At 30.4% G+C, this 13098-nt stretch overlaps 1 protein-coding gene across 1 annotated transcript; it reads right to left on the bottom strand.

Moving 5' to 3' along the window:
- Positions 1–1009: 1009 nt before the first annotated feature.
- Positions 1010–10627, bottom strand: LOC114193839 (plasma membrane ATPase 4-like). Its single transcript, XM_028083785.1, has 16 exons — positions 10345–10627; positions 6224–6343; positions 5907–6143; positions 4839–5600; positions 4641–4763; positions 4460–4564; positions 4222–4366; positions 3967–4131; positions 3454–3692; positions 3336–3368; positions 3147–3228; positions 2895–3055; positions 2628–2801; positions 1960–2142; positions 1673–1854; positions 1010–1503 (listed from the first exon to the last, which is right to left on the bottom strand). The coding sequence occupies exons 1-16, from the start codon at positions 10390–10392 to the stop codon at positions 1407–1409; spliced, it is 2856 nt and encodes a 951-aa protein (XP_027939586.1). The 5' UTR covers positions 10393–10627; the 3' UTR covers positions 1010–1406.
- Positions 10628–13098: the final 2471 nt, after the last annotated feature.

Raw genomic sequence — 13098 nt, 5'->3', positions numbered from 1 at the left:
ATTCATTACATTGAACTTTACATTGTTGATTGTGGTTAAATACATTCAGTTTTACTCTTGCAATTTTTATACGCGTATCAAAGACCTAGGCCTTGCATGTAGCTCAAAAGAGTTCTTGATCAATTTATTTTGCTCTATGATAAAGATGGTGTGCTTAGGTTTCTAATTGGGGATTTTGATGTTAAATTAAGTATTCTTGTGTTACTAGAGCTCTAAAGAGCACCTTTAAGAGCAAAGACAATTTAAACAAGATAAGAGAAGTTAATTGTAATTTATTTTCATTTGAATTGCGTGTTGAATGGTTGATCTTGTGGTAATCTGAGTTTGATTATTGAATCATGTTTGTTATGATTGACTTGGTGTATGTAATGTAAGTTTGAAAGCTAAGATAGGTATAGTACTTAGTGATGAGATGAAAAACATCCAATCATCTGTGAAAGTGGTATATTCAAGCATCAAACAGTTTTTAGCATATGTCCACAACGTAATAAATTGAACTTCACAACCATGAAACATCTTTTTTGTAAATGAAATAAAAAATGTTGGATGGCTTGGAACCAACATTTGACTGGGTAATGTTTTTCTCTTCATAATGCTTTTAGTTCATTGAAAATCTCATATCAACTAAAGATATGTTTCAATTTCAGTATATAAGTGCAAATATTATTTTGCAAGTCCAATTTGTAAGCTTAAAACTTTTCAAAATCGTATCAAAATCTATTTTAACAAGATTTATTGGACCCATAATCTCATGTGCAATCATACTGCTATCGAACCACCTGTAAATATTTTTTGGATCTATCTTATCAACTACAATTAAATTACTATCAGACTACCTATAAATACCTATTCCCATGAGAAGTTCAATCCTCCATGTTAGAGGGTATATTAGTGATCTCATGTTGACTAGAGATATACCTAAACTATAGTATATAAGTAAGAGTTAACCATAGTTGCAACTGCAAATTAAAACACTTTTAGGAAGCAAGAACTACTAAAAAAAATAACATCCTAAAAAGGGGTAACAGAGGTATCATAAATTTATGTTAACTAGAGGAAAACATAAATTTAGATTGAGTTTAACATTGACTTATTGAGCAAAGGTATCAATACCAATGTATTGAGCTTTTAGTATGACATTAGTAAACAGTAACACTAGCATACCACCAGATAAAAAGATGATAGTAAACCCTACCAATTATGTTATTTAATACGTAAAGAAAATAGTATCTCCTACAAAAGATGGAGACAGTGAGAGACCATTCAAATTTTCACAGGACTCATTTTCTTATGTAACTTAAAAGATGGATTGAGCATGGCCTTTGAGTCTTTCTTCGTCATTATATCTGATTTTTGTTCTCAAAAAAAGCACTGAATCAATTCTTCTTGAAGCTTGTCCAAGCTCCTTAAACTGTGTAATGCTGCTGAATTGTGTCAATGTCAAGCCCCTTCAGCTTCACCACTGACTCAACGTGTCCCTTTAGAGTATGAAGCTCCCTAAGCCTGTGACACAATTGCAACTATTGTTAGACAAACATCATACATCTCATTCATTTTTCCTCAGTATCACACATTGAAAAATCTAGCAACACCAACTCTCAGGCACTCTTCTCAACACAATTTTTATTATGCAGTGAAAGAGTAAGTATAATGGTATAAGTTCATGAGTTACCTTGCAACTTCAGCTCTTCTCTTGGCTTGTTCTGCAATCTCTGAAAGCTCCCTGTAGCTATTCTTGTCATTGAAAAGGTTGGAAGTTTCTGGTGGCTGAAGACCATGAAGTGTTCTCTGCGCAGCCGCCCATTGAGCCTCCCTCTCTTCTTTTCCATAGTCTTTCTTTGTTGTGAAAGCAGTCTGTGATCAGGAAACATGAACATGAACATGATATGAACCTTTGCACCTTTTGAGTAGATCAAGAATGTAGCAAGTGTTAAATAAGAGAAAATGGAAAGAACATACCTTGTTCTCCAAAAGATTGTCCCAAGCCTTCCCACTTAGTATGTAGCGGATTGCAAATTTGAGAAAATCAAGAGGGATATAGGTTACCAAACTGTAAAGCCAGATTACACCAGCCCAACCCCATCCCATTCCTTGTATTCTTGCAAAGCCCCAGTTAGCATATACTGCTATAAAAGTTGCTACCTGTCAATTACACCACAAGTTATTGTTACCACCAAAGAAAGCCAAGAAAACTAAACAATCGTTTGGATTTAGTAGTAGATCTTTTTCTTTTTCTTTTGGTTGTTTTGGAGAGGAATAAATGCATAACTTAATGATCAGACATGTCTAAACATAACAAATGATGTTTGAATTTGGATTCTTTGTTGAATTTTTTACGTTGTCTCTCTCTATTGAACCTTTAAATTATACTGATAGACATTGATTTTGATATTTTAAAATATATTAAAATCCGTTTTAATATACAAACATCAACATAGTTTAAAATTTCAGTAGAAGGACAACTCAAAAAACTAAGTGATTCCTGATGCTTCTACAATACTAAGATTAGACAACAATGGCAACAAAAACAAAGTCTTAGGTTGGCTCAGATCAAATAAAAATACTGAAATCAGATAACTGAAAAACAATTTCATGTAACACTGCTGATAGGAGAATAAGAATCTTACCAACTGAGCAATCAGAAAAGCTCCTAGTAGGAGAAGACCAGGTCTTTCAACAAATGACCAACTACGAGACCTTGTGACAAAGATTAGAGCCTGGCTTATTATACTGACTTGTAGGTATAAGGCTGCCATCATTTCATCAGGACTGTTTCTTAGTGGCCTCACACCAAACTTGTTCTGCAAGAGTGAAAGTTATGCTCATAGACCTTGGTTTTCAACAAGTTGGAGATCATTCTGGGTAAAAAGGAAACAAGAGTACAAATTATTTACCGAGAAGAAGTTGGTGTCTTTCATGGCCCAGAAAAATATCACTGTCATTAGAGCCATGTAGCTGCCTAGCACAACGCCAGTAGCGAATATCTCCCTTAGTTTCCAGCTATCAGGAAGTGGAGATGGTTTAACTCTATCCTTTGATATAGTCATAATGGTACCTAAACACATGGTAGTATAATCACATCAGTTTAAACATTTTGGCAGAAATGACAGCAAACAACATGAAAAATCAAGAAAATGTTATCTTACCATCATTTAGTATGGCAATAATCAAAACCATGAAGGGTGCAAAGTCAAACTTCCAGATCAGCGCAATAAACAAGAAACCAAACTACCAAAATAAAAAATAAACCACATTAGTTTATGATTCAACTTCATAAATGTATAGAAAAAAAACTGACAAGTTTTTGTATCTATCAACCCAATTCCAACACTTACCACAATACGGATGGTGATTGACACAGCATAGATCTGTTTCACAATTGAATTTTTAGATATCAGACAGCTAAAAACGCTAAAACAAAGCCAGAAAGTTAAGGGAAGCAGGGAAACTAACAGTATAGTTCTTCATCCTCTGGAAAATTGCCCTGCTTGTTAGCACTGCACTAATAATGACACTTAGACCAGGTTCAGTAAGGACAATATCAGAAGCACTTCTAGCAGCATCTGTGGCATCAGCAACAGCAATTCCAATATCTGCTTTCTTTAATGCAGGGGCATCGTTTACACCATCACCAGTCATTCCACATATATGCTTCCTTTCTTGCAGCCGTTTAACAATTTCATATTTGTGCTCTACAATATCATACAAAGAGTACAGGATTAAAACATTTAAGATGTTGTTCAATTTGAAACATAATTACATTGCTGATAAATATATAGCAATTTCAATAGTTGCATAGAACTTAGAAGAAGCCATGGAAAAATAAAAGGTGTTTGAAATAGTTGAAAGAAAGAATTTGATGATTTGGTCATCATTACTATCATCATCTAAACAATGAAATGAATTATATAACTCTTTGAGTCAAATATGGTACACTCGTTACATATATAAATCTAAAGGACTTACCAGGAAATACTCCTGCAAATCCATCAGCCTTCTCAATCAACTCATCTACTGGAAGAGCTGAAATAGAGGCATCCTTGTCTTGACCAAGCAATGCAGATGAAGGATACATGTTTGTTCCCATTCCGAGCCTTCGACCCGTTTCCTTTCCAATGGCAAGCTGATCTCCTACAGTAAGGCAGAGCCAAAAGCAAGTTTAGAGCTATAGGCTTTCATTATACAGTTCAAGCTACAACAGATCATGATTTCAAATCCTACCGGTAATCATCTTAACATTCACACCAAGGTTAAGAGCTCTTCTAATGGTTTCAGCACTATCATGCCTGGGAGGATCAAACAATGGTAGCAGACCAACAAATTGCCATGGTCCACCAGCAGCATCTTTTGATTTTTCAGGTACTTCCTGTTGCACATATCATATGAAGCTTCAATAAAGAAAGGGTTTTCGTTTCTAATCAAACATAGAAATAGACACAAGGTTAACAACTTTGCTTACTTGTCTTGCAACACCTAAAGACCGAAGTCCACGCTCAGCAAACTTATCAATCACTGCATGAACCTTTTTTCTGACATCCTCTTTGCAGTTGCAAAGGGTGATTATCTGAAGCGGGAGAAAAGCATTGTTTTTCATCTTCAAAAACACATCACAAGATTGTACCAATGAAACTCATATTTACCTGCTCAGGAGCCCCTTTGCTAGCTCTATGCCAGTTTCCATCAGAATCAATGTAGGTAAGTGCAGTCCTCTTGTCTACAGGATTGAATGGAAGGAAATGTACCTCCCTGATACCACTACGTGCCTGATCAATCAAAACATCAAAATTATACTTATATCCAAAATTCAAGTTCAAAAGATTTAGACTTCGGTACATTACCTCCTTTGGGTCAGCAAGCATGCCAACAATTGCAGCATCAATGGCATCCTGATTTTCAGTCCTGGAAGCTCTAGCTGCTAGAAGGATAACATACTCTTTCTCAACACCCTTAGCAAACACCTCAATCAAGTTTCTATCAACACTCAACTTGTTCAAAGTGAGAGTCCCAGTTTTGTCACTGCACAGGACATCCATCCCTGCCATTTCCTCAATAGCTGTCATTCTTTTTGTTATGGCACCCTGCTGAGAGAGCCTGTGAGAACCAATGGCCATGGTGACAGACAACACAGTAGGCATGGCAATGGGGATTCCTCCAATCAAGAGCACCAACAGATTGTCAATTCCATCCCTGTACTTTCGGTGTTGAATTGGGTACATGACTATGAGCTCGATGGCGATTCCAACAGCAATTGAACAAATGCAGAAGTTACCAATTGCTGTGAGTACTTTCTGAAAGTGTCCAACTTGGTTGGTGCTGTCCACTAGATGTGCTGCTTTGCCAAAAAAGGTGTGCACTCCAGTGGCTATCACAACTGCTTCTATCTCTCCCTTCTTCACAGTTGATCCTGAAAACACTTCATCTGAGGAACTCTTTGTCACTGGAAGAGATTCTCCAGTCAAAGCAGACTGATCAACACTCAGAGGATCACCCTCAAGAAGACGAGCATCAGCTGGAATGATATCTCCTAACTTGATGCTGATTATGTCTCCTGGTACTAAAATTGCAGCATCCTGTTCACTCCATCGGCCATCCCTTAATACCTGAAATTAATTCGACAGAAGTTTCAAGAAACACTTATAAAAGAAAAATGGTTGCATAAATAATGCAAACACTTGAATCAACAAAGAGTGGAGTTTCTACGTAGACAATTAATGCAAGCCTTGCTTACACAAATCTGAAGTGAAACCAGTTTTTATACCATAACAACACCAAAAACACTTAAGAGACTGCATCTAAAGTTTTGTCTTAAACTCATTATCAAGTCTTTCCAAACAATACCAGTTGCAACTTTCAAGGACCGAATTGTGCATTAGCTTTGTTAAAAAGTTTGAGGATAAAATGAAAACCTTTGTCTTGGGAGCTAAACCAGCCATAAGAGCAGCAGCAGCATTTCCAGCATTGTTTTCCTCAATAAAACTGATTGTGGAGTTTATGACCAGCAGAGCAATGATTCCCACAAAATCTTGCCAATCTGGTGGCCTTCCTCCTCCATTTGCCAAAGCAATGGCCATGATAGCAGCAGCTTCCATGACCCATGACAAAGGGTTCCACATAAACCCCAAGAACTTCAAAAACTTGCTCTCCTGTTACATCACCCAACAAGACATCATCGAATGAAGGAAAAAACATAAACTGCAGTGAGATTTTTGTGGAAAAAACATACCTTTTTCTCTTCCAATTTGTTGGGTCCAAAGACTTGGAGCCTGTTGGCCCCTTCGTCTGATGTTAGACCTGCTCTTGAACATTTCAGCTGCTCAAACACTTCCTCTATCGGAATCCGTTCCTGGGAACAAGGTTATGTTCAATGATTGTTATTCCTCAAAATACTCAACAACATGAACAAAATGTGTACAAATTTTATGTAGCTCATTGATTTTGCTCTTTCAGATATACTGCTACTAATAGTGGTTAAGCTGTTCATTCCTTCAAAAGTTTAGTTTCTCAAAATTCTGCGAAACTTCACATCAAAGTTCTTCAATCAGTTAGGTACAGTAGTGTCCACCCCACAAACTAATCATTAAAAATAGAGTAAAATAACACCAAAGAAAATTAAAATTAATATTTCATTAATTTATCTTCCTAGACGAATACTTTTATTTTTATTTTTTATTTTACTCGCCCTACTCAGTTTTGAATTAGTTTCTCTATATAAGCAATACTTAGCTTGTGCTGAAATTTTCAATAACTATTGCATGGAATTTTGTTTCTAAAATAAAATCAAATATAGCTCTAAAAAATAATATGGTGTTAACTGGGAAAAAATGTTTTTTACGTACCCAAATTTCGTTGTGTAACATCGCTCATAAATCATTTTAATTTTCCTTAAAATTATATTTTAAAAAATAATAATATAAGTCGATATAAATTTAACCTGACTTCTTTACAATTATTTTTTTAATATGCATTTGATTGAAATTCTTGGGAAAATGACTTGGTTAAATTTAATTGCAAAATTATTCAACCGAGAAGAAAAAATACTTAAGACATTTTCATGGAATCCAATCGACAAATTGAACTGTAATTGAGTTAGATTTAAAAAATCAATTGAAAAAGATGCAGACTTTAGAGTTTCACACTCAAAGAATATTTCGTTTTCCATTTTGCCTTGAAATCTTGAAAAGTAAAATAAAACAATATGGAAATACTATAGATGGATGAAACAATAAGAACAAAAACATAGGTATCAATTTTAATATTTCCTTTTTATAATTTTGCTCATTAAGGTTTTTGTTCGTTTTCAACCAAAGCCGTAATAATTGGAAACTATTTAAAACCGATAATAAAAGCTATAAAGATTAAAAACTCAAATAAGCTGAGAGAAAAATAATCAAATTAAGAATAAAAAAATACGATAAAAGTAAACATCAAATTATTAGAATTACTGATTTCTAAAAATGAATAACGATTAGAACCAGAACACACATAAAGTAAAAATAGACAAAAAAAAATCAACCTAAACATTAAAATTTTCCTAAATTTTGAAGAAGATTATTGGACTCAATTTAGATTTAGCAATATAAATAAGATTAAAGTTTATTTACTTCTATTTAACTTATACTGAAATGAAACTCATATTCTTTCTAGTTTTAAAATAAATACGAACCGTTTTCATGTTATTAATAAAATGGCATTCATTTCTCTAATATTTAAATAAATATTTATATTTTTAATATATAAATTCACATTTCTCATATTTTTAATATGGTTTACTTCACGTATTTTATTCAAAAGTATCATATTATTCAAAACTTATATAAAAATTGTGAAAATCGATTTTTACAATATAAAAATTTAAGAAATTCTTGAAAATAAAAATAAAAAATAATTTTTATAAATTAAATAAAAAAGGTTTGAACCACGTTATTCAAAACATAAACAGTAAAAATTATTTCTTAAAACTATAAAGGAAGTTGATTTTTATTTAAAAACAATGTCAAAGGACCCAATTATTTAAAATATAAGAAAAATATATAGAAAAACATTAAGTGAGTAAATAATTATATTTTATACTCTTAGTGCAAAAATCAGATTGTACATAAAATTTGGATCAAAGTGTTGACTCTAATGACACACTAAAGTAAAAAGAAAAAGTGTCTAAAGCAAATGTTTCTAACCTTAATTTCAATTAAAGCGTCTAATTTTATCCACTTTAAAATAAAATGAAATATGTCAGGATTCTTCTTGTTATCTTTCTAGAAAAAATCTACAGAAAAATAAAAATCAACAACACTACAACTGAAGTAAAATTTATATACGTTTTTTTTGATAAAATAGTTAGCTTTTTTATTTTTATTTCACATAAAATTTAAATTCACGGTTAATTTTGCGAAAAAACAAAAAGGCATTTCACATACTTGAAAAAGTAAAAAAGAAAAAAGAAAAATAATCTCAGAATGTTCATCGGATAGTGTGTAAAGGAAAACGGAGAAGCGTGCCGTGGCTGAAGAAACAACAACTATTTTTAGTTCTGATTAGCCGCCACTGATGATCATCATCGTACGGTGCAGATTTCTCGGAACTTACAAAATACAAAATGTTTTTTCTTTTCTTTCCACAGTGAAAACATATTCACAACAACCTTATTCCCTGTCATTACATTTAATTCAATCTTCCTACAGGATTTTAATATTTCAATTTCAACTATATTAACGACTACTTAAAATATCAATAAAAACTCTTAAATACAAAATCCGTACACTTTTAATCCCTTTTTAAATTTAAAATTTTTAAAATAAGAAATATGGTTGATTTTTTTAATATACTTTTGTTATATTTTTAAAATACATTAATTTTGATACACTAAAATTTTAAAATATTATATAATCACACTTTGAAGATAGATAACACCAAAAGTTAAAAAAAAAAAAATCAAATTCGAAAAATATAACTAAAGGTTACCAGTTTTGTGGTCTCTATCAAACATTTATGGATTCTATCTTCAAAAATAAATCAGAACTTTGTATTAATTTTTTCATGTTTTCTTTCTATTATTCTTTAAAATTATACCGATATATATTAGTTTTTACGTCTTAAAATATATTAATTTTTTTAATATATAAAATAAAAAAAGAAAAAAAAAAGAATTTATATTATTAGTAATCAATAATTACGATTAAAAGTAAGGAAATGGTGGTTATATAGTTAATAATTGTGAACAATGATCATTATTAATAACTTGTGGAAATTTGAAACAACCATGAACGAAAGTTATTCAAAGATAAGATAAGAACCTAGACAAAAAAAGAGATTTTTGTTGACTTCACATAAAAGTTCACACATTTAATTACCAAATTGCGTTTTGAGTAATCACAGATTAGCAATTTCCCAAAAGTAGGTAGCGACCCAATTACGTATATCCTAAGAAATTTCAACACACATCTTTCATGTGTTCTTTCAAATACGTACCAAATACGTATATTCTAAATATTTGAACAACAAACAATAACATATGAATCTTCTGAATCATTGAAGACAAGATTAATTAATAATAATATAATAATATGCAAACATATCGAATGAATTATCTAGGTGTTAGATATCATAGGTTAATAATGATATTCTTACCTAGTAAAAAATAATTAATAATTATTTGTTCTGAGAATTTATAGCTTCTTCAAGTACACTGTAAGAATATACCCACCTCACAAAAAATAACTGTCATAAAAGTTTTTTTATTTAATTTTTTTTTATCGAGTTTGGAGGGGAACACTGCAAGTTAAAGTTTCATTCAGAACTCGTGAATTTTCCAGGAAAAAAAAAATTAAAAAGCATACAAACTAGTTAACACCGCAAGAAAAATTAATACTCTGAAAATTTTGTCACTCCGGTAAAAAAAGAATTGTTAAATAATTTAAAATTATGAAAATATTTGTTTTTACACAATCGGCAATTCATGACGAACTGTTAAAAGAATAATTGTTTCTAAAATAAAGAGTACTTTTCTGAACCTGTTACCATTTTCTTAACAATGAAAAGGACGAAAAAGAAACAACAAAAGAGCAGTTATATTTTTCCAGAAAGAAAAAAAAAAACTTATTTTACAAGGAAACAATCTAATTCTTTAATTATATTTATCGTATTTTTTAATTTAAATAAAAATGAATTGGTAATTGGGTGTTTCTTTTGAAATTTTGCAGGAAAAGAAAAGAAGAAAATGGTGATAAAAATGATGAAAAGGGTAAGAGTAGATATGGAGATGAAAAGAAGAAAAGGGAACACAGAATTTGACAGAAAAAAGAAAAGGGTAGATAAAGATCTGAGAAGAAGAAGTAACAGAAGAAGTACCAGATCGACGTTTTCGTTCTTGATCTCTTCGAGGCTGATGCCACCCATGTTTTGGAAGAAGGAAGAAGAAGAAGATTATGATGAGAGAGATGAAGAGTGAAGGAGAAAGAGAGGGTTAAATAGAGGGAATGGAAGGTGAATGAGTGGAAAAGTCCAAAAGAAAATAAATGCAGAGAGGGGAAAAAGGAAGCAGAAGGAAAGAGATTGAAGGTGAAGAAGATGAGTGAAGCCGTGAACCTCTCTGGGTGCTCCCTTTCTCAATTCTCATTTATATATAATACATCAGCTGCAGCAGAAGCATGTGTGGCTACAGAGAGAGTACAAAACTTTTCTGTCACTCTACTACAATTTTATTATTTTCCAAACTAAAACAAACTCAGAAAATTTGTTAGGCATGGGTGCCTCCTGTTTCTGTTGTGGGATCCACATTCCACCATTGAGGAATCTTCTAACAAAAAATAATTAGGGTTAATTCTTAAATATAATCTCTTCTTATTAATTAGTCATGTGTTAAGAGGTGGATTATAACATGAATAGTTATTATTATTTCGCGACGTGGATGTGTGAAATCAGATATTAATCAGTGATCAGATAACATTATGATGCATATGAAAGGGTTAAATATGTTTTTGGTCCTTCAACTTTTAGTAGAGATTGAAATTAGTCCATCTTTAAAACTTTGGCCTAATTTTGTCCCTCAACTTCAAAATTGTGTGGATTTAGTCTTTTTAACCAAATTTTGTTAAGTTTATTTGATGTTTCAGATGCGTTTCATGATGGTTTATTTGCTAATATTAAAGCAAAAATGTGTCAAACGATGTAAACATCTCAAATGTTATCATGAAATGCGTTTAAAACCTTAAATAAACTTAACAAAATTTGCTTACTAAATTCACACAATTCTGAAGTTGGGGAACTAAATTGGAACAATGTTTTGAGGAGGGACTAATTCCAATTTTCATTGAAAGCTAAGGGACCAAAAACATATCTAATCCTAAATGAAACAATACATTTAAGAAGCAATTTTACATAATCGATCTGTAAGATGAAATTTATATTCATTTATATGCAAATTAGTTTTATTTTTAGTTCATATAATATCATTTTTTTTGAGTAGTTTTTTTGTTTGCTTGTTGATTTTCAAATCCAAATGATATACTTTGTATTTAGAATTTATATTTTGACAAAATTTTAACAACGTTGAAGAGGCAACACCTCAATGAATGAAATATTCAGTGCGACTTGAAAAAGGAAAAAAAAAAAGGTTTTGTTTAATTTAAAAAGAAAACTTTGTCAAAATTATCAAAAATAATTTGTCAAAAGTATCATGTTCCGGATTTATATAACATGTTTTTGCTAAATTTTATTAATTATATAGATAATAGAGAGCTTCTTTTAGGTTAAAATTTGATTTTTAGATCGAATTTTAAATCGTGTTATGTTAATTCTAGTTCAAAATTTCGTTTTCTATAAGTTAAATTCTTTTTTTTTAATCACAGAGAATTTAATTATTCAAAAAAAAATTTTAAGTTTAGAAAAAAAAAATGTACTGTTTACATAAATATTTAGCATTATATATATTATTCAGATGATTTTTAGATTCATTGTTCTGAGTAAAGAATTTTTTTTTTTTTTGATTAATTGTTCTAACAGTGGTTAAATAGGAATGAAATATGAGATGCTTGAGAAGGGAATGTGAAAAAATGTTTTATGAGAATGTTGTGATACGGATTAGAATCAGAATTTAATCTATAAAGTTGTAAAATTGATACCCAATATAAAAGATGGTGGTGAATCATCTTGTATTTTTTTTTTTTTGAAGTTTTATATTAAGTAGAAATAGATAAAAAAGAAAAAAAATATAAGAAAAAAATGTTTACTTTAAAATTATAGTTGATGTTTTAATTTTTTTTATATAAATTTTTTTATTGGCTCATTGTATCTTATCTAATTCTACTATTTTCTTTGATATAATGTTAATGTTAGGTTTTTTTAGGTGTTGCTTGAGTTTGGTGATTTTTCTATCTTAAGCTACTTCTATTAAAATTTTAATGAAAATAAAAATATTTGTTAACGTTATACAAGTTCTTGAGAATTCAAATATCATAAATGGTGAATGTGTGTTCCTATTTTAATTTTAATGAATTAGAAAACTTTACCTTAAAACTTAAAAAGTTGAATTGTAAAAAATTAATAAACCTATCATGACCGTTTGTCATTGAATAACGAAAATAAGTAACGTCCTTTTACAAAATAAAACTTGACAAAATGAATAAATTTTAAACATATAATATATTATAATCATTAAATTATTTATGTCGATTAAATTAATTTTACGTACTAGTTTAATTTTTTGAATGTATTGGTTTTTAGTAAGTTAATTAATTTCAAATAAATTTAAAAATTTTAGTTTTTTTCTACTATTTCGGTTTTAGCATTAAAAATATTTAATTAAAACTCAAACAAGTAAACAAAACAGTAGTCAGCTTCTATTTTATTTTTTTAAATTAAATTTTAGCAATATTTGAAGTCAATTTGATGTTGACAATAAATTATGAATAAAAAAATCTAAAAGAAATAAATTGGGTGAACTGAATTTTCAGAAATATAAATGAAAATTGAAGTCACAAATACTTTTATTACATTGAAACTATCAAAAATATTTATTACATTATATCAATATTTTTTAATCATTAAATTTCACGGTATCTGTGAAAAAATTTATAGTCTGTTTGAAAATCCATTTTGAAAAAA

Source organism: Vigna unguiculata, chromosome 8 (assembly GCF_004118075.2).
Source record: "Vigna unguiculata cultivar IT97K-499-35 chromosome 8, ASM411807v1, whole genome shotgun sequence".
In the NCBI taxonomy this organism is placed as follows: Eukaryota; Viridiplantae; Streptophyta; class Magnoliopsida; order Fabales; family Fabaceae; genus Vigna; species Vigna unguiculata.
This window is presented reverse-complemented; position numbering and strand designations above follow the sequence as displayed.